The sequence below is a fragment of the Loxodonta africana genome, chromosome 8 (genome assembly GCF_030014295.1).
Source record: "Loxodonta africana isolate mLoxAfr1 chromosome 8, mLoxAfr1.hap2, whole genome shotgun sequence".
Taxonomy (NCBI): Eukaryota; Metazoa; Chordata; class Mammalia; order Proboscidea; family Elephantidae; genus Loxodonta; species Loxodonta africana.
The window spans coordinates 121,341,705-121,357,399 of NC_087349.1; the positions used below are offsets into that span (position 1 = coordinate 121,341,705).

General features: G+C 56.4%; 1 protein-coding gene across 1 annotated transcript; it reads right to left on the minus strand.

The window, feature by feature from the left end:
* Nucleotides 1–590: 590 nt before the first annotated feature.
* GPRIN2 (G protein regulated inducer of neurite outgrowth 2) lies at nt 591–8,383 on the minus strand. Its single transcript, XM_003418603.4, has one exon. It carries the CDS (start codon nt 1,974–1,976, stop codon nt 591–593), a length of 1,386 nt encoding a protein of 461 aa, XP_003418651.1. The 5' UTR covers nt 1,977–8,383.
* Nucleotides 8,384–15,695: the final 7,312 nt, after the last annotated feature.

Genomic DNA, 15,695 nt, shown 5'->3' on the forward strand with positions numbered 1-15,695 from the left:
TGTGGCACAGGAGGCCTTGCACATCACAAGGACAGACCCGGGCAGCCCCTGCCACTTGTGGCCCCACAGGCCATGTCAAGGGCTCGTCATATCCCAGCACTTCTTTAAAATAGTCACCAGGAGTCCCAGGGAACAAAGGGCAGGCAGAATTCTGTAGGCAAACTCAACAGAAGTCGGGTGTTTTTACAGTAATACCAGGGGCTCTTTATGCACAGGCTGAAGCCCCGTCCCAAAGTCCAGAGCCCGGGATGTGTGGAGGGGACTCTCGGAATCAAGCCCTTAAACACAGCCCCACTGCATGCAGCGGGAAGCCCCGCTTGTGGTCTGCGGCCTGTAGGCAGTGGTGCCAGTGTGATGTACTCGCAGCTGCCAGCAGGCACGGGGGCACGGAGCCCACACACAGAGCCCTCGGGCCAGGCCAGCAGGCACAGGGAGCACGGAGGCCAAGCGCAGAGCCCTCGGGCCAGGCCAGCAGGCACAGGGAGCACGGAGGCCAAGCGCAGAGCCCTCGGGCCAGGCCAGCAGGCACAGGGAGCACGGAGCCCACGCGCAGAGCCCTCGGGCCAGGCCAGCTCCAGGCCAGCAGCACCTCACTCAGGGGCCGCGCCGGAGCAGCTGCAGCAGCTGGGGCACCGCAGGGACTGCATGACGGCTCGCAGCGGCCCCCTGCGGCCCTCTGCAGACAGGCTGTCCTCACTGGTGGGTGCCTGATGCAGCTGCTGGAACTGCATCTCCAGGTGCTTCTGGATGGCCGTGCCCAGCACCTCAGGGTCCACCGCGGCCCCATACACCTCCCACGTCATGCCCTCCGCATCCCACTGCACTTCCCGCACTGGGGATGGTGCCTCCTCCAGGGTGGGTCCCAGAGTCACCCCTGGGAACATGTGCAAGGCCACAGAGGCTTCCAGAGAAGGGCTGGTGGCCACAGCCTTGCAGGCTGCCGTGGGGGCTGCCTGCACACCAGCATCCTGGGCTGTTGGAGAGGACACCAAAGTGGGGGCCATGTCACCGGCTGAGGTCATGGTCCACACGTCTTTGGTCCTGGTACCAGGCTCCACGGCTAACCCGCTGGGACCCCTAGGGTGGGCACAGCAGGAGTACCCAGGTACCCCCCCAGAGAGCCTGTAGTAGAACTTCACCTCATGTTGAGCCTGCAGCCCAGACTCACTCACTGATGCCACCAGCTTGGGAAATGCCAGGATCCCTGTGGCCCGCAGGGCATGGCAGTGGCCACTGGTCCCCACCTCCCTTGTGCCACAGAGGGGAGCTGCTGGAGGCAGAGCATGGCAGGAGGCAGTGGTCAGCTGTCCAGTGGCTGGGGGCCCAGCCTCAGAGATGCTGCTGTGGGCAGCTGTGTCTCCCAGATCTAGTGGTGGCACCCATACCTGACTCTCCTCCAGGGTCCAGGCTGAGTTCGAGGTCCCCACAGTTCTGGAGGCTGCCCCATCCTCAGAATCCAGGTCCCCTTCCAGGCCTGCAGGGGGCTGGCCAGAAGCACTGCCAGGTGGCAAAGGAGTCCTCTGGATGAGTGAGCCGCCAAGGGCTGAGCAGCTAAGGCTGGCCTTCCAAACCCCGCCATGCCCCCGAGTCTGGGTGCTGCAGACCAGGTCTGAGTGGCTCCTCTGCACGGCAGTGGTGCTGGGAGACCGCAGGCAACATGGGTCACCACCTCCCATGGCAGAGACGTTGCCCACAGTGCTGCTCTGCCAATGGCCCACAGCTCCAGGCTGTGGCTGGGGACTGGAGTCCCGCACCTGCTCTGCGCTCTCAGCCTGGAGCCCCTCTTCCTCTGGGGCCTGCGGGATGGCGCTGGTCTCACCCAGCTGGGCCTGCCACACAGTGCTGCTGGCGCTCTTCTGGAGCTCTGGTCTCTGCCCATGGCCTTCGCCCAGAAGGCTGAAAGAGCTCTGGGACAGTGGCTGTGGGCAGGGACTCCGGGGTGCCTGGACCTCTGGCTCAGGGTGGCTGGTGCTCATGCTGCCCTGCAGGAGAGAGGGAGGAAGCGGAACTCAGTGGGTGGCAGCACCTCAGCTGGACTCTGTGGTGGCTCAGCACAGTGCAAGGCACATGGGGTGGGTGTCAACTGCAGTCCCAGCCTGCCTGGCACTAACACACTCACCAGGACCATCAGCAAGAATGATGAGCATGGCAGCGACTGGACACTAGGTACCTCAAGTCCAGGTCATCACGTATTACACGTGGACAGGGAGGACACTAAAAATGTCTCATCACCAGGACCTGGCCCTAGTACAGGCCCTAGACACCACCTGCCAGGCCAGCTGCTGACTCTTCACTGCTGCACATGGGCCCATAGCACTGGGGGCGGGGGCTTCGGGTCAAGAGCTCCTGGGAACAGAGGGAAGACAACATTTTAACAACCAGTACAGATCCACTGGAGCCCTGAGGCACAATGGTTGAGAGCTTCAGCTGCTAACCAAAAGGTCGGCAGTTCGAATCCACCAGCCACTCCTTGGAAACCCTATGGGGCAGTTCTACTCTGTTCTATAGGGTCACTATGAGTCAGAATTGACTCAATGGCTACGGGTTTGGTTTTGGTACAGTTCTACCATAAAATGCCAGCCCTGGTCCTCCACAGACACAGTCTTCGTATCACCCTGACTGGGGCCTCCTTGACCAAGCATGGCCAGGGAGGGTGTGTGGGGTGAGTGGTAGTGAACACAGCACATGCCGAGAACTGCCTGGGGTCCCCCACCCTCTCTGGCCCAGCCACCTGGGCTGTCACATCTCAGGGACTCCATCCTGGCAGCTATAAAGGGGGAAAGGGCTCCCTGACTCCCTCTTCATACCAAGGGTGGGAAGAGGCCCCACACATCAGCCGCACATGGGACTCACTCAGCACTATTTGTGCACTCTACATGGTCTCCTGGGCACCTGCTGCATGCAGGGCTCTGGAGCACGGACATGGAACTAGTGTTTTAGACATGGCTGTGCCCCAGGGATGGTGAGCCAGCATGAAAATATGATACCCACCCAGGACCCACACAGTACCTCCAACCAGACGTGCCCTCCATGAAGCGTAAACTCTTCTCGTCTTGCCAACTCTGCCTGCGTTCTCTCTCTCCCTCTCCCTCCCTGCCACTCCTGTCCCCTATTCCAGCCATACAGACCCCTCTGTGAACAGCCCACTGAACCACCCTCAGCGTAGCATCATCCCTGGCCCCTCCAGCCTCAGCATCTCCTTCCAGGGAAGCCTGTCCTGACCCTCTCAGCTGGCCAGTTCCACTTCTGACTGCACACTGCTGGCCTTGCCACCAGCCTGAAGTTTTCAGACAGGCCTGTGGCCTGTTCCCGTCTCTCCAGCACTCGGCACTGACCTGGCACTCGGATGACATCTGCTCTAAGCCCTGCCAATAGGATGAGCCAACACGAGAACGAGCCCACAAATGGGGCTGGAGGCAGGTACTGAGGAAGGGTCACCCCCTCAGGAGGTGATGGATCAGGAAAGGCCCCCAGACAACCTGCCTCTTAAATTCAGGTGGAAGGAATGGCTTGAGCAGCTGAAACTGTGTCCAGAGCACACACCGGGGAGCAGTGAGCGGTGCTATATAGGCAGGGCTCTAGAGCGGTGGGTGGGCCGGAGCATCTGGGTCAGCCTGCCTGGGCCAAAGCTGTGACTTATGGAGATCGCTCAAGGACTCTCCAGTCAGGCAGTACCAGCTGGGGGCATTTGGGCAGGGACAGCAGGCAGCTGCTGCAGTTTGGCAACTCTGGGCCTGCCCTCCCACTGCTGGGCCGATCAGGACTGCCAGGAAACCTAACCACCCTGGCCTGCCAGGTGAGCAACGCCACCTGGAAAGGGTGTGTGGGAGGGACTCCCCAGGACTCGGTTTCTGTAGAATTAATTACAAACCTGGTGATGGCTGGTGGCTGGTAGAGCCAACAGTGAGCTCAGGGCACAGCTGGAATCCGGTTCAACACAGCTTCCCGCAATGACAGGAAGGTTCCACTCTGCCCTGTCTAGGACACAGGTACCAGCCGCATATGCCGGCTCAGCACCTAACAAGGGACTAAGAAGTTGCGTTTTTTATTTAAATTTAATAATTTAAGTTTAAAAGGCCACACATGGCTAATGTCTACTGCATGGGACCAAGAAGCTCTGGACACAGCCCAGACTGGGCCGGGAGGCCAGGACGGAGGGAAGGGCACAGGCTCTGACAGCTTCTGGGTGCTGGCCAGAAGGTGGGCACTAAAGGCTGGATGGAGTAGAGGAGATGGGCAGTGTGGTGGGGAAGTGTGAGGGCTTTGACATCACTCAGATCAGATGTGGGCTCCCATTTGGCCCTCCTGAACTCATTGTGGGCTCAAATGAGTCACTGAAGGCCTCTGGGCCCAAGTTTCCTCACTTATGAAATTCAGGTGACACCACCAGCCCTCGCAGTGTGACAAAGCATAGCTCAGGCCTGGCTATGTACCGCAGGTCCTCAATGAGCAGTGTCCTCCCCTCCCTAGGAGGTACCTGACCCAGGAACTGCTGCACTCCACTAACCCCGGACCTCTGAGGAGGAATCAGCAGAGGAAATGGATGCCTGACCTGGCATCCATCAAGCAGAGTGCAGGGAGCCCCAGGAAGGTCCTGGAATGGCAGGCTGTTCCAGATTGGAGCCCCCAGGTTCAGCTGACCAAGGAAGACCCTGGTCCCCAGGAGTCAGCAAGGTCCTGAGGACATCTCAGGCTCCCTGGGGCTCCACAGCACTGCCCGAGGGGCTTAGGGCCCTGAGAGGAAGCCCCCACCCGCCAGCCCAGCCTGCACTAGGGAGGAAGGCTGTGGCCTAGGACACTCAGCCAAGAAGAAAAGGGTTGGGCAAAATCATCCACAAGCATGACGAAGATTCAAGACAGCCGTGGCAGCTGGACAAGCCAGAGGGCCGGGCCACACCCAGTCTTCTCTCTGCTGCAGGTCCTGGACTTTGGAAGCAGATAGCCCTGGGCTGGAATCCTGCGCTGTCTGGGCACGTCCCCTAGGCTCCCTGCACCCCAGGCCACTCCTCACACGTCTGTGAGCTCACACGAGTATGAGCCATGTTTGCCACGTGGCAGCACAGTTGAGGTTCCTGCTGAGGGCCTGGTTTGGCAAACAGCCCTGTCTGTGGTCAAGTCTGAAGGCCTCCTAAATCACCTCACCTGGAACAGATGAAGGCCCAGAGCACTTCTCAGCTCACGTTCCCAAGGACTCTCCCTGGGCCAGAGCAATCAGAAACAGCCTCCAGAACCAACACCTCAGCCAGCCACCCCCATCTGGGAAAGCCAGCCAAGGCAGGCTGCTCCATAGGAGGGTCAGCAAGGGGACAAGTAGACTACCCCTGCCCCAAGGAGCTCTGGGCCACGAACAGAAAGATGAAAATGTGACTGGAGGAGGGCAGCAAAGCCAGTAACATCAGCATGACAGCAAAACTAAGAGCCCCCAGTTCCTGATCATACACCTCCCTCCACACAGTGTCTCGTTTAATTATAAGGGCTACCCCAAGAGATATATCTTCACCCCCATTTTACAGACCAGGAAGCCGAAACTCAAAGAGGTCTAGTGGCCTGCCCAAGAGCACACAGCTGGAGAGTGCTGAACCAGGGACTAAACCCAGGAGTGCTGCAGGTCTCTATGTACACTCTGAGCACTGTGCAGACCTGTCCTGAGCTGCCACCCTGCACTGCAAGCATCTTGTTACTTCTCTGTTGGCCTGGCTTGCCTGGAGTCCCAACACTCAGCACAGTGCCTGGCACTTACAGTGGTGCTCACAGCATGCCAGCTGGACCAGTGAGTGAGTAGGAGCGAACCCTGGGCCCCCTGCCACCCCTCCCTGCTCCTTAGCAGCAGCAAACAAGATGAACAAAAGCTTGGTCAGGAGGCCAGCAGACACGCCTGCACTGGCTGGGAAGACCGTGGCCATTGGCAGGCCCTGGGAGGCAGACCATCACCCAGCCCCTGGTCCAGGAATGCCAAGAAGGCCATGCGGAGAGCCTAAACAGCCTCTGGCTGAGCCCTACCTACCCACCCTAGACCCTCCTAGGGAGCAAGGGCATAATGAGCCAGGCTAGACCCTGGCCCTACTGAAGAGGTAGGAACGGCTAAACTGGGGGTTCCCTTAGACCCCACAAAACTCGTGAGAAGGCATCGTGACGCTACCTGCCTCCACAGACAGCTGCCCAACGCCCAGAGCTAGCTATCACAGAGGGGAATCCGAGGGGATAATGGGGAATAACTATATACCTGTTGGTTTTCCCCACTCGCCTCCACAGTGGCAGATGACAAAACCGAGGCCTCGAGCAGTTCAGAACCCACAGCTGAAAGTGACTGATTCAGAAGCCCAACAAGTTCCTCCCCACCATCGCTAGGCCGTCCCAGCCCTGAGGGAGGCGGGGCTCCGAGGGGAAGTTATTCAGGCTCCCTGTCGCCAGCCAGCACTTCGGGAGCAACGGGATGCTAAGAAAGCAAGCCTTGGAGTCATGGACTGAAAGGTCTGGTTCCAACCCTGGCTCTTCCCCTTCCTGGCTATGCGCCCCTGGGCTGGTCATCTAGACTCTTTGAGCTTCAGTTTCCCCAATCTGCAAATCCCCACCCTGCAAGGTTGTTGTGAAGATTAAAAGTGATGCCATATGAAGTGTCTGCAACAGTGCTTGTTAATAAAATCTCTTCCTCCTATCAAAAAGTACTTGAGCTCAAGGTATAACAGGGACTAGAACTGGGGGCAAAGAGGCCCTTTCAGGCCCTCAAGATACCCCCGAGGCTAGCCTAGTCTTCCTTTTCAACCCTCCTGACCTCCCTCCCATCCTATGACCTGGTCACCATCATGCCTCCAATGCCCCCATCATCACACTAAGTTTTCCAGAAGCTATTCCAAATTTTTAATCTGGAAGGGTACATGCATGCACACACCAAGGAGTGCACGCGTGCACACACACAGTCACGTAAGTTAGGCATCTGCACTCTAAATGCCCAGAACAGCACGCCCACTTGCTGTTATAGCATGCAAAGATGCTGGTTTCACCCTTAAGAGACCCTGGAAAGACGTCTTAGCACAAGATAAAGGACAGAAACACAGAGGTATCCAAGACCCTAGGTGTCTTTGGATGACACCTTCATCTTAACTGCATCCTTCTCTCCTGCCCCAGTTGTGCCAAGCAAAGCTGCAGCAGCTGTGATCGGTGCCCTGTGACCAACACCGAGCTGTCTTGCTCCCTCAGGTCCCGCCTGTCAGCAACCGGAGGAGCAATCAACTCACATGCTGCAACCAACCAAGGTCATTTTGAGTAACAGCTCCCAGGTCTGCAGGAACTTCCAGACCGGCCCAAACAAAAAGATTGCTGTGTTAACTTGGTCAGAGAACACAGTTTCTATCATGATGCCCCAAAAGAGAAGCCCATGTCTTTGGGGTACGCCCAGGGAGACTCCCAAGGCCACCCCAAACAGGCCCTACCTCAGATGACACACATGGCATCCTTTTAAGTCCCCTCTTGCTGAGTGGCAGGCATTTATGATGCTTCCAGCAAAACTCAAACAGGAAAAGCAAACCGACATGGTCTGGAGAGGAAATTGGTCAAATGGGCCTTATCCCTCAGGGCCCAGGTAGGGATGCACACCCTACAAATCCCTCATAGCACAGTGGGGCACGGCAATTTCCAGCAGGTGGTCTGATACATGCCATCTGGAAAAGGGGGCCTGACAGGACTGCTCAGGGCCACAGCTGACCAACAAGCCAGGAAAACTCCTGAGAGAAAAGGCAGGAGTGCCTGGAGGAGACAAACCTGCCCAGTCACAGAGATGATGAAGGGAGCCTTAAGGGCAACATGCCCCAGACCACAGGCTGTGCCAGGAAAGGGTTCTGGGTAACCAGGGACATGTGTCCCCAAGGACACATCCCTGCTCACTAGACAAAGGCTCAGGCCCCCAAGAACCCCTGAGCTTCCTCCCCTGGGAAGTGGTTTGCCTCACACTTCCCTGGAGGGGCCTGGGGTCCGGGAGGCAAACCTAGGTGCAGCCCAGGTGGCCAGTGTGTCCCTACCTGCTTACTCACGGGCAACCGCCCTCAACTTGGCCTCCCAAAATTTGGCTGAAGACCCTCCTAGCAGCAAAGGCAGTGACTGGAGGAAGATGGGGCTATATGGGCAAGAGCTAGGGATGGGGGGGCAAGCGAGGTTTGGGGGACGAGGGTGGAGGCAATGGAGGAGGAACGGGAGGGAGGAAGCGACGAAAGAAGGGATAGCAGCAGAGGACGGGGTTAGAGGAAGAGTGCTGAAAAATGGGAGAAGGGTAGAGAAGGAAAATGGAACGGAATAGGACAATGGGATGAGAGACAGGAAGGGAGAGGCGGCCACGGGGGGCAGTTGGCGCGAGGCGGGGGCCGGGGTGCGGGTCCGAGCGCTGGGAGAGGTGAGGAGTGGGGTTCCGGGGCGCAGGCCGGGGCGGCGCTGCCCCCCACTCACACACGCGCCCCGAGCCGCCTCTCACCCTCTGGCCGCCCCGCGCCGCGCAGGCCGGCGGAAGCGCTGCTCCTGAGGCCGCCACAGGTGCCCCAAGATGGAGCTGGAGCCGGCCCCGCCTGGGCCGAGGACGCCGCCTCCCGCCGTCCGCCGGGCCCGCGGAGCCCACGCTGGGGAGGGGCCCAGACGGGCGGCCGGCGGGGCGACGCGGGGCGGCCACGCGCTGGGGCTCACCTGGGCCCGCCCCGCGCTCCGCGGCCCCGTCAGCCGCCGGCCACGCCCCCTGCCAGCCCCGCCCCCCGACCCTCCCCCTGGGGCACTGCCCTCGCGGCCCCCAGGCTTCCCCGCCCGCCCACGCCCCTGCCAGTCGGCCCCCTCCGCCCTCCGGCCCGGGTCCCCCAGGGCTCTTCGGCCCGGCCCCCCCGCCATGACCCTCCTTCCTCCAGGGCCCGCCCCCCATGACCCTCCTTCCTCCAGGGCCCGCCCCCCCATGACCCTCCTTCCTCCAGGGCCCGCCCCCCCATGACCCTCCTTCCTCCAGGGCCCGGCCCCCCCCATGACCCTCCTTCCTCCAGGGCCCGCCCCCCCATGGCCCTCCTTCCTCCAGGGCCCGCCCCCATGTCCTCTGCCTTTCTGGTCCCACCGCTGGGCTTGCTCTCGCGACCCCTTCCTCTCGTGCCTCGGCTACCACGCCCGCCCCCCACTAGCTCCTAGCCCCGCCCGTACGGTCCCTCAGTCTCTATGTCCTGGACCCTGCAGCCCCCTCCTCTCAGCTGCACCCTCCCTGACCCCAAGCCCCGACCCCGGTCCTCTGGACTCCGCCTTCACGACCCTCCGCACTCCTGGCCCGATCCCCAGAGCCCCACCTGCCCCCCATGACCCCAACCTCGTAATCTCCTTCCGCAGAGCCGCGCCCTCAGCCCCGACCTGGCAGCCCCCCGGTCCCGCCCCTTAAGGCCTGTATTCGCCCACTCTCTTTCCCCGCCCACACTCCTGTCCCCACCCTATCCCACGACCCAACTCTGGCCTTCCTCCTCCCAGCCCAATTCCCACGGACCCCCATCGGACTCTTGGACGTGCGGAGGTGCGCCGGCCCCACCCAGGCTCGCACCCCTGTCGCTCCCTGAGCCCCGAAACGCCCTCCCTCTCTCCCTCCCCGCCCGGCAACGCTGGGAACGCCGGGTCCCGCCCTAACGGGCGTGGGGGCTGGGCGCTCCAGTCCCTCAACATTCCCGAAGTCCTGACAGCAGCTGGCCGGGCTCGGGCACACAGACCCGCCCAGCCCTTACGGGGTTCCTGCCACCCACCCACGCGGTAAAAGGAACCTGCCTCTCAACAGGCCCCAGAATGCAAGAACTGGTTACCGTTGTCGGCTCTCTTCCGCTGCCCCTAGCTCCGGGGATCTTCAACTTGCTCGCCCAGCGACTTGCGAAGGGCTCCGCACTCCTCCGGTTCAGTAGCCCTGGAGCCAAGGCCGTCTCTGTTCGACTCCTAGTTTGGGAGACCTGGAGGCCAGCCTCACCTCTCTGATCTCTCCCAGCCCTGCGCAGAAAGGCAGCCAGCCCTCGGGGCGAGGCCGAGAGGGAAAGCCCGGGTGTACGCGTGCACCCTTCTTCACTCCTGCGCCCCCGGCCTGGCGCCTGGCCCCGAGGAGGGTGTGCGGCACCATGCAGGGGTGTGGCTCGGGCCCTGCACCCAGCCACCCACCCCACCCCTGGGCTGTTCTCTGCACCTGGAGCCCCTCCGAACTTTACTGTGCCCATCTGTGGCATTGAACTGCCCCTCGGCGGATTGTCTCAAGAACCGAGGGAGGTGACCGATACCACTGCGCCACGCACAGCATTTGCCTGACTCATGCTTCACCGAGAGCCGGGTCCCAGGCAGCAGCCTTGACAGTAGCTTCTGAGGACAGGCACCACTACTGCCCACTTCCCTCCGCTGCCCACTTCCCTCCCCTTGTGGCCTGAGATTCGAGCTTGGAGCCTGGTGCCTTGACCCTAACTTCTCTGCTTCCACCCGGGGGCTCCTTCACTGCCTGGCAGGGTGGGTGGGGTTGGCTCAAGGAAACCACTCTCCAGTGCAGTCTTAGAAAACACTCCTAGAGCCTGGCAGACCAGGCAAATCCCCTGAGGTGACAGGAGTGTCTAGGTGGACATCCCATACCCTGGCCTCCCCACCACACACACCCCGACAGATGGCTATGCCCTGGCAGGAGGATTCTTCCCAAAGGCAATAGCGGATGGGAGATTCAAGGCCAGCACCCACTCCTGCCCTTGCCCAGGAACTGGGACAGCCCATTCTCCACATCTCAGAAATCTTATTCATACCTCAAGAAAGGATGAGCTACCTGAGTTACACTGAGAATTTCTTACAGATCCGGAGGTCAAACCTGGGCATCCAGAGTCTGCCGAGAGCTTTACACACGTCTGTGTTTCAAGAAAGCCTGCTTGGAGTTAGGTGTCAGTAGAAGTTGGCCACACTGGGCACCCAGCAGATGCAGCCTGGCTAGACTGTGCCACCAGGATCTCTGAGCATTGCCTTGGCCTTAGCCGCTTGTTCGACTGTCCCCTTCTTCCATCTGTGGCCTAGCAAGGAGGTTCCCCTGGTTATGGCAGCTGCCAAAGGAGGGCCTGGGACAAGGCAGGCAAAGGAACATGGATTCCAGTCCCAACTTCTTCACTTATCACTGGCCCTGCGAGCCCACACCCAGGCAAAACTGTTCATCTCTTTGAGCATCAGTGTCTTCAACTGCAGCGTGGCAATAGTCATACCTAGCTCACAGGGCTGTGGTGAAAAGCATGCTTGTGAAAGTGCTCTCTAGAGAGTCATTGCTGCTATCAGTCATTCGACCAAATATTTACTGGGCCCCTCCTGTGCCAGTTCTGGAGATACAAACTGGAACTGCTTGGTGGTAGCACAACAGGATCTGTTGATCGCCTTGGCAGCAGAGGAGGCTCCAGCTTGAGGACCAAATGGGCAAGGTGCCATTTCCTGAGACTGGCTCCTGACAGAAGTGTGCTTAGGAGTCCAGTCACAGCACACTGGGATGCTGGAGACATCAGGTGGGAAAAGGCTGAGAGGGAGCAGCCAGAAAGAGTGAAACAGGGACATTGCAGTGACAGACAGGTCTTAGAGCTAGCCGCCTCAGTGAGGTAAAACCAAAAGCCATTGGAGTGAGTTGGAACGGTGGTGAGTTGAAGGGGAGAATTGGAGACAGTGTATGTATGGGTAACTCTTTTAAGCCTGGCCATAAAGGGAAGAGAGAAAAGTGTCACTTGGAAAGGCATGTGGGGTCAAGTATTTTTGTTTTTAGTTTTGTTTCCTGTTTGCTTTTTAATATGATGCCAAGCAACAGAAAACTGTAAGTTAAGCAAAAAAGGACTTCGTTGGAGGGCTGCAGGAAACTGACAGAATTGAAGCAAATGCTGGGGAACTAGGCATGGTCCTTCAAGACAGGAGCCAGGGGACTCCAGACCTCTCCATAGCCAACACCACTCCACAGTCTCACCCTGTCACCACCACAGAAGGAAGGACTCCAGCCACTTTTCTTTCATGTATCTCTCAGCTCAAGATTCCAGATCCCAGGAGAAAAAAAAAAAGCTTATTTGGCAGCATTGTGGCCGTGTGCCACTGTCCTTGGGTGTTGAGACGAATAACTTGGCAGAAAGCATCTCCAGGAGCACTTTGGTCTTTCTCGGTGGGAAGACAGGCTCATTGGTTCACTGGCCCACCAAGACCCCACACAGCAGGAGGGATGTTTTTACCCAGAAGGAGGAGTAGAGGCTGGGTGGCCAGAATCAGACAAAAACCCACCACACATTGCGACGAATTGACTGTATTTGGCAGCTGGGAAGAAAAACTAAACCCATTGCCGTCGAGTCAATTCTGACTCATAGGGACCCTATAGGACAGAGTAGAACTGCCCCATACGGTTTCCAAGGAGCACCTGGTAGATTCAAACTGCTGACCTTTTGGTTAGCAGTCGTAGCTCTTAACCACTACTCGACCAGGGTTTCCAGCTGGGGAGAAAGACCCACAAAAAGGGAGTGGATAAAGATAGAGGAAAGGATGGGAGTCAGTGCTGGCATAAGCCCCCGGTGGGCTGAGATCCAGAACAGGTTACACAGGAAGAGGGGTGGCTTCTCTGTGAGACAGGAGGGCAAGAAGAAATGACAGGGGCAGGACATAAGTAGGGTACCAGAATTTAAGGGCGTTCTTGTTTGATGGTTTCTGTTTTCTCTGTGAAATTAAAGGCCAGGTTATGTGCTAAAACAGAAGGGGGGATCCACAGGTTGGAAGGTTGAGGAGAGTGAGGAAGTTTGAAATAGTCGTTGCAGGGAATGGAAGAGCCCATCGGCCGAAGAAATGCTGTAGCAGATTGCCAGGCAATATTGAGGGCCCAGTCAGGGTTGCCACCGTGAGCAATATCCCTTAGAAAGAATCTTCCTTAAAAAGACAAACAAGTTTTGTCAGGACTTCCAGTTGCAAGAGAGAGAACACCAACTCAAATCTTAAAAGAAGCTCTCTTGACTCTTTTACACTCAACCAACTTGCAGAAAGAGCTGAATTCCCCATTCCGTCAGTGAAAATGGTAACAAAAGTCTACAGCCTTCTGGATGCTGGTGACCATAAGATATACAGTGGTTCACTGGGCCCTTCTGCTCTCATCAGTTGAGTTGTTGGGTTACCAAGAATTGGTTGAGTTTGTACCCAAACTTTTTTATTCCAACAGTGCATGTTGTTGTAATTATGCAGTTTCATTAAATTACACATAAACTGATGGAACGTGAATGTGAAAACAAGGATCAATGGTTTGGAAGGTGAGTCACAAAAATTACTGTCAGCTAAATGTGGAGAAAGCAACTGTAAAAGACTAGAAGGGAAATCATAACAAATTTAGAAAAATTCTGAATCAGGTTGCTTTCCGACTGTCTTTAACTGACTCATTTATTAGCCAATCATATACCAGACTTGAACTCTGGATAAAAAGAACTAATTCTATAGTTGAGGCAAATAAGAGTATTTATTGAATCTAGCTTTGAGTATTTCTTGAGCCAAGGGCTCAAATGATACGAGTTGGAGGGATTCTTACATAGGCTCTCTCCTCTTAGAAAAGAAGGCTGCTGGCAGCCCCAAATCTGTATCTTCACATCTGGACCTAAAAGGAGAATGGATGTCTCACTCTCAGGCCCCATATCAAATCTCAGAAAAGATTCTGACTGGCCCTGCTTCCCAATCCCGGAACCAATTCTGTGGCCAGATGGAGAGAGCTCTTCAGTTGATCAGCCTGTGTCACGTGCTCTTCCCGGAAGGATGGAGGCAGTGCACTGGGACAGACAGCCCTACCAGGATCACAGAGAGGGAAGACAGTTGTCCCCAAAGAAAGGGCAGGATGCCATTTACCAGACTGAGGGGAAAGTGACAATGGGCTGGCCCAAACACAGATGACCCGCCGGAGGCAGCACCTGTGGGCATCTCAGAAAAGGAGATGCTAAGAGTGTGTCATCAGTGCCTGAGGAAGAGAGAGCTTAGATTGTGGTTGAACAGAATCTGGTTTTCAGACAAAAATATCCCTAGAGTGTGAGAGACCCCTCTAGCTGTAAGATCCTTGAGGGAAAAAGCTGTGTCTTTTTAGCAAATACTGACTCCCCAGGACCTGGCATATAATCAGTGCTTGCTGAGTGAATGAATGGACAAAAGAATGAAGAAAGGTAGGTTTTCCTGTTACAATCTCAGTTTGGTTCCACACACATTTTACTGAATCCCTTAGAGGTACCCCCACCACTCATCTGTCAGTTTGCCATCCTGTGGGGGCTTGCATGTTGCTATAATGCTGGAAGCTATACAAGCAGGATTTCAAAAACCAGCAGGGTCACTCAGGGTGGACAGGTTTCAGTGGAGCTTCCAGACTAAGACAGACTAGGAAGAAGGGCCTGGTGATCTACTTCTGAAAATTAGCCAACGAAAACCCTACGAATCACAACAGAAACGTCCAACGTGGTGCTGGAAGATGAGCCCCTAGATTGGAATGCTCTCAAAATACACAGTGGCCGCAACAATGGGCGATCATACCAACCAACAATGCCAACAATCACAAAGATGGTGCAGGACCAAGCAGCAGTTCACTTTGTTAGAAATGGAGTCACCATGAGTTGGAGCTGACTTCACAGCAACCATAGGTGCCCAGTCCTTGGCTACGAGCTGGGAACATAGGAATACCTTAACCTCAGAGCATGTGAGGTGACGGCCAGCGCAGAAACAATTAGATCACAGTGACTGAAGCAAACCAGGGGTCTGGGAGAGCACAGAGGAGAGACACTGTAATACGTATCTGTTGCTTTCCTTCCCTTTTTAAAAAATGCTATTGTTGTGAAATATATAGAACATAAAATTTGCCATTTTAATCATTTTTTAAGTGTACAATTCAGTGACATAAATTACATTCGCTACATTGGGAACCATCGCCAGTATCTATTTCCAAAACTTTTTTATCACCCCAAACAGAAACTCAGTCATCTGTTGCTATTTTGGCCTCCTAGAGCCTACACTCTCATTTGATTTGGGTGCTAGAGACTGCTAGTTGTCCCCCAGCACTTATTTTCTTCTACAGTAATAGACTCCTTTAGCAGAGCACACAGCTGCCCAGAACAAAGACTACATTCCCCAGTCTTCCTTGCAGCTAGGTGCCATGTGACTAAGTTCTGTCCAATGAGATGTCAGCAGAAGTGATGGGTACCATTTCTTGGCCAAGCCCTTTAAAAGGGATATGCACAACCCTGTCCCATCTCCCCTGGGAAGTCTTGGTGTTAAGCCAGTTTGTACCATTCAGATGAGGGCAAGACCCTAAGGACGTCAGAGCACCTAGATAGAAGAAGCCTGTGTTCCAGCACTGTGGAGCTGCCATATCATCTCTGAACCACTTATGACCAGATTTTACATGAGAGAGAACTTAACCCTCTAGCTTATTTAAGCCGCAGCGTGGATGGGGTCTCTGTTACAGAAGTGAAGCCAATATTACACTAGTCAACACAGTTTTTACCTGAACGAGAGGTGCTGCAGGTAACAGAACTTAATGTTTGAAATGCATACATATTGCACGCTGGAAAGCTGGAAACCCTTGTCATGCAGCTGATCAAATGATTCCTGCAGCAGCTGTAAGGTCATCTGTCGCTATAGGGGGGATGGCTGAGATTTTTGGAATATTTCTTGCCACTCTCAAAAAAGTCCTCCATGGGGAGATGAGAGGGTGGAGGGGGTTAGAA

Bases quoted from the DNA above. Each gene is read 5' to 3' on its own strand.
- GPRIN2 (XM_003418603.4), bottom strand. From the start codon at position 1,976: ATGAGCACCAGCCACCCTGAGCCAGAGGTCCAGGCACCCCGGAGTCCC.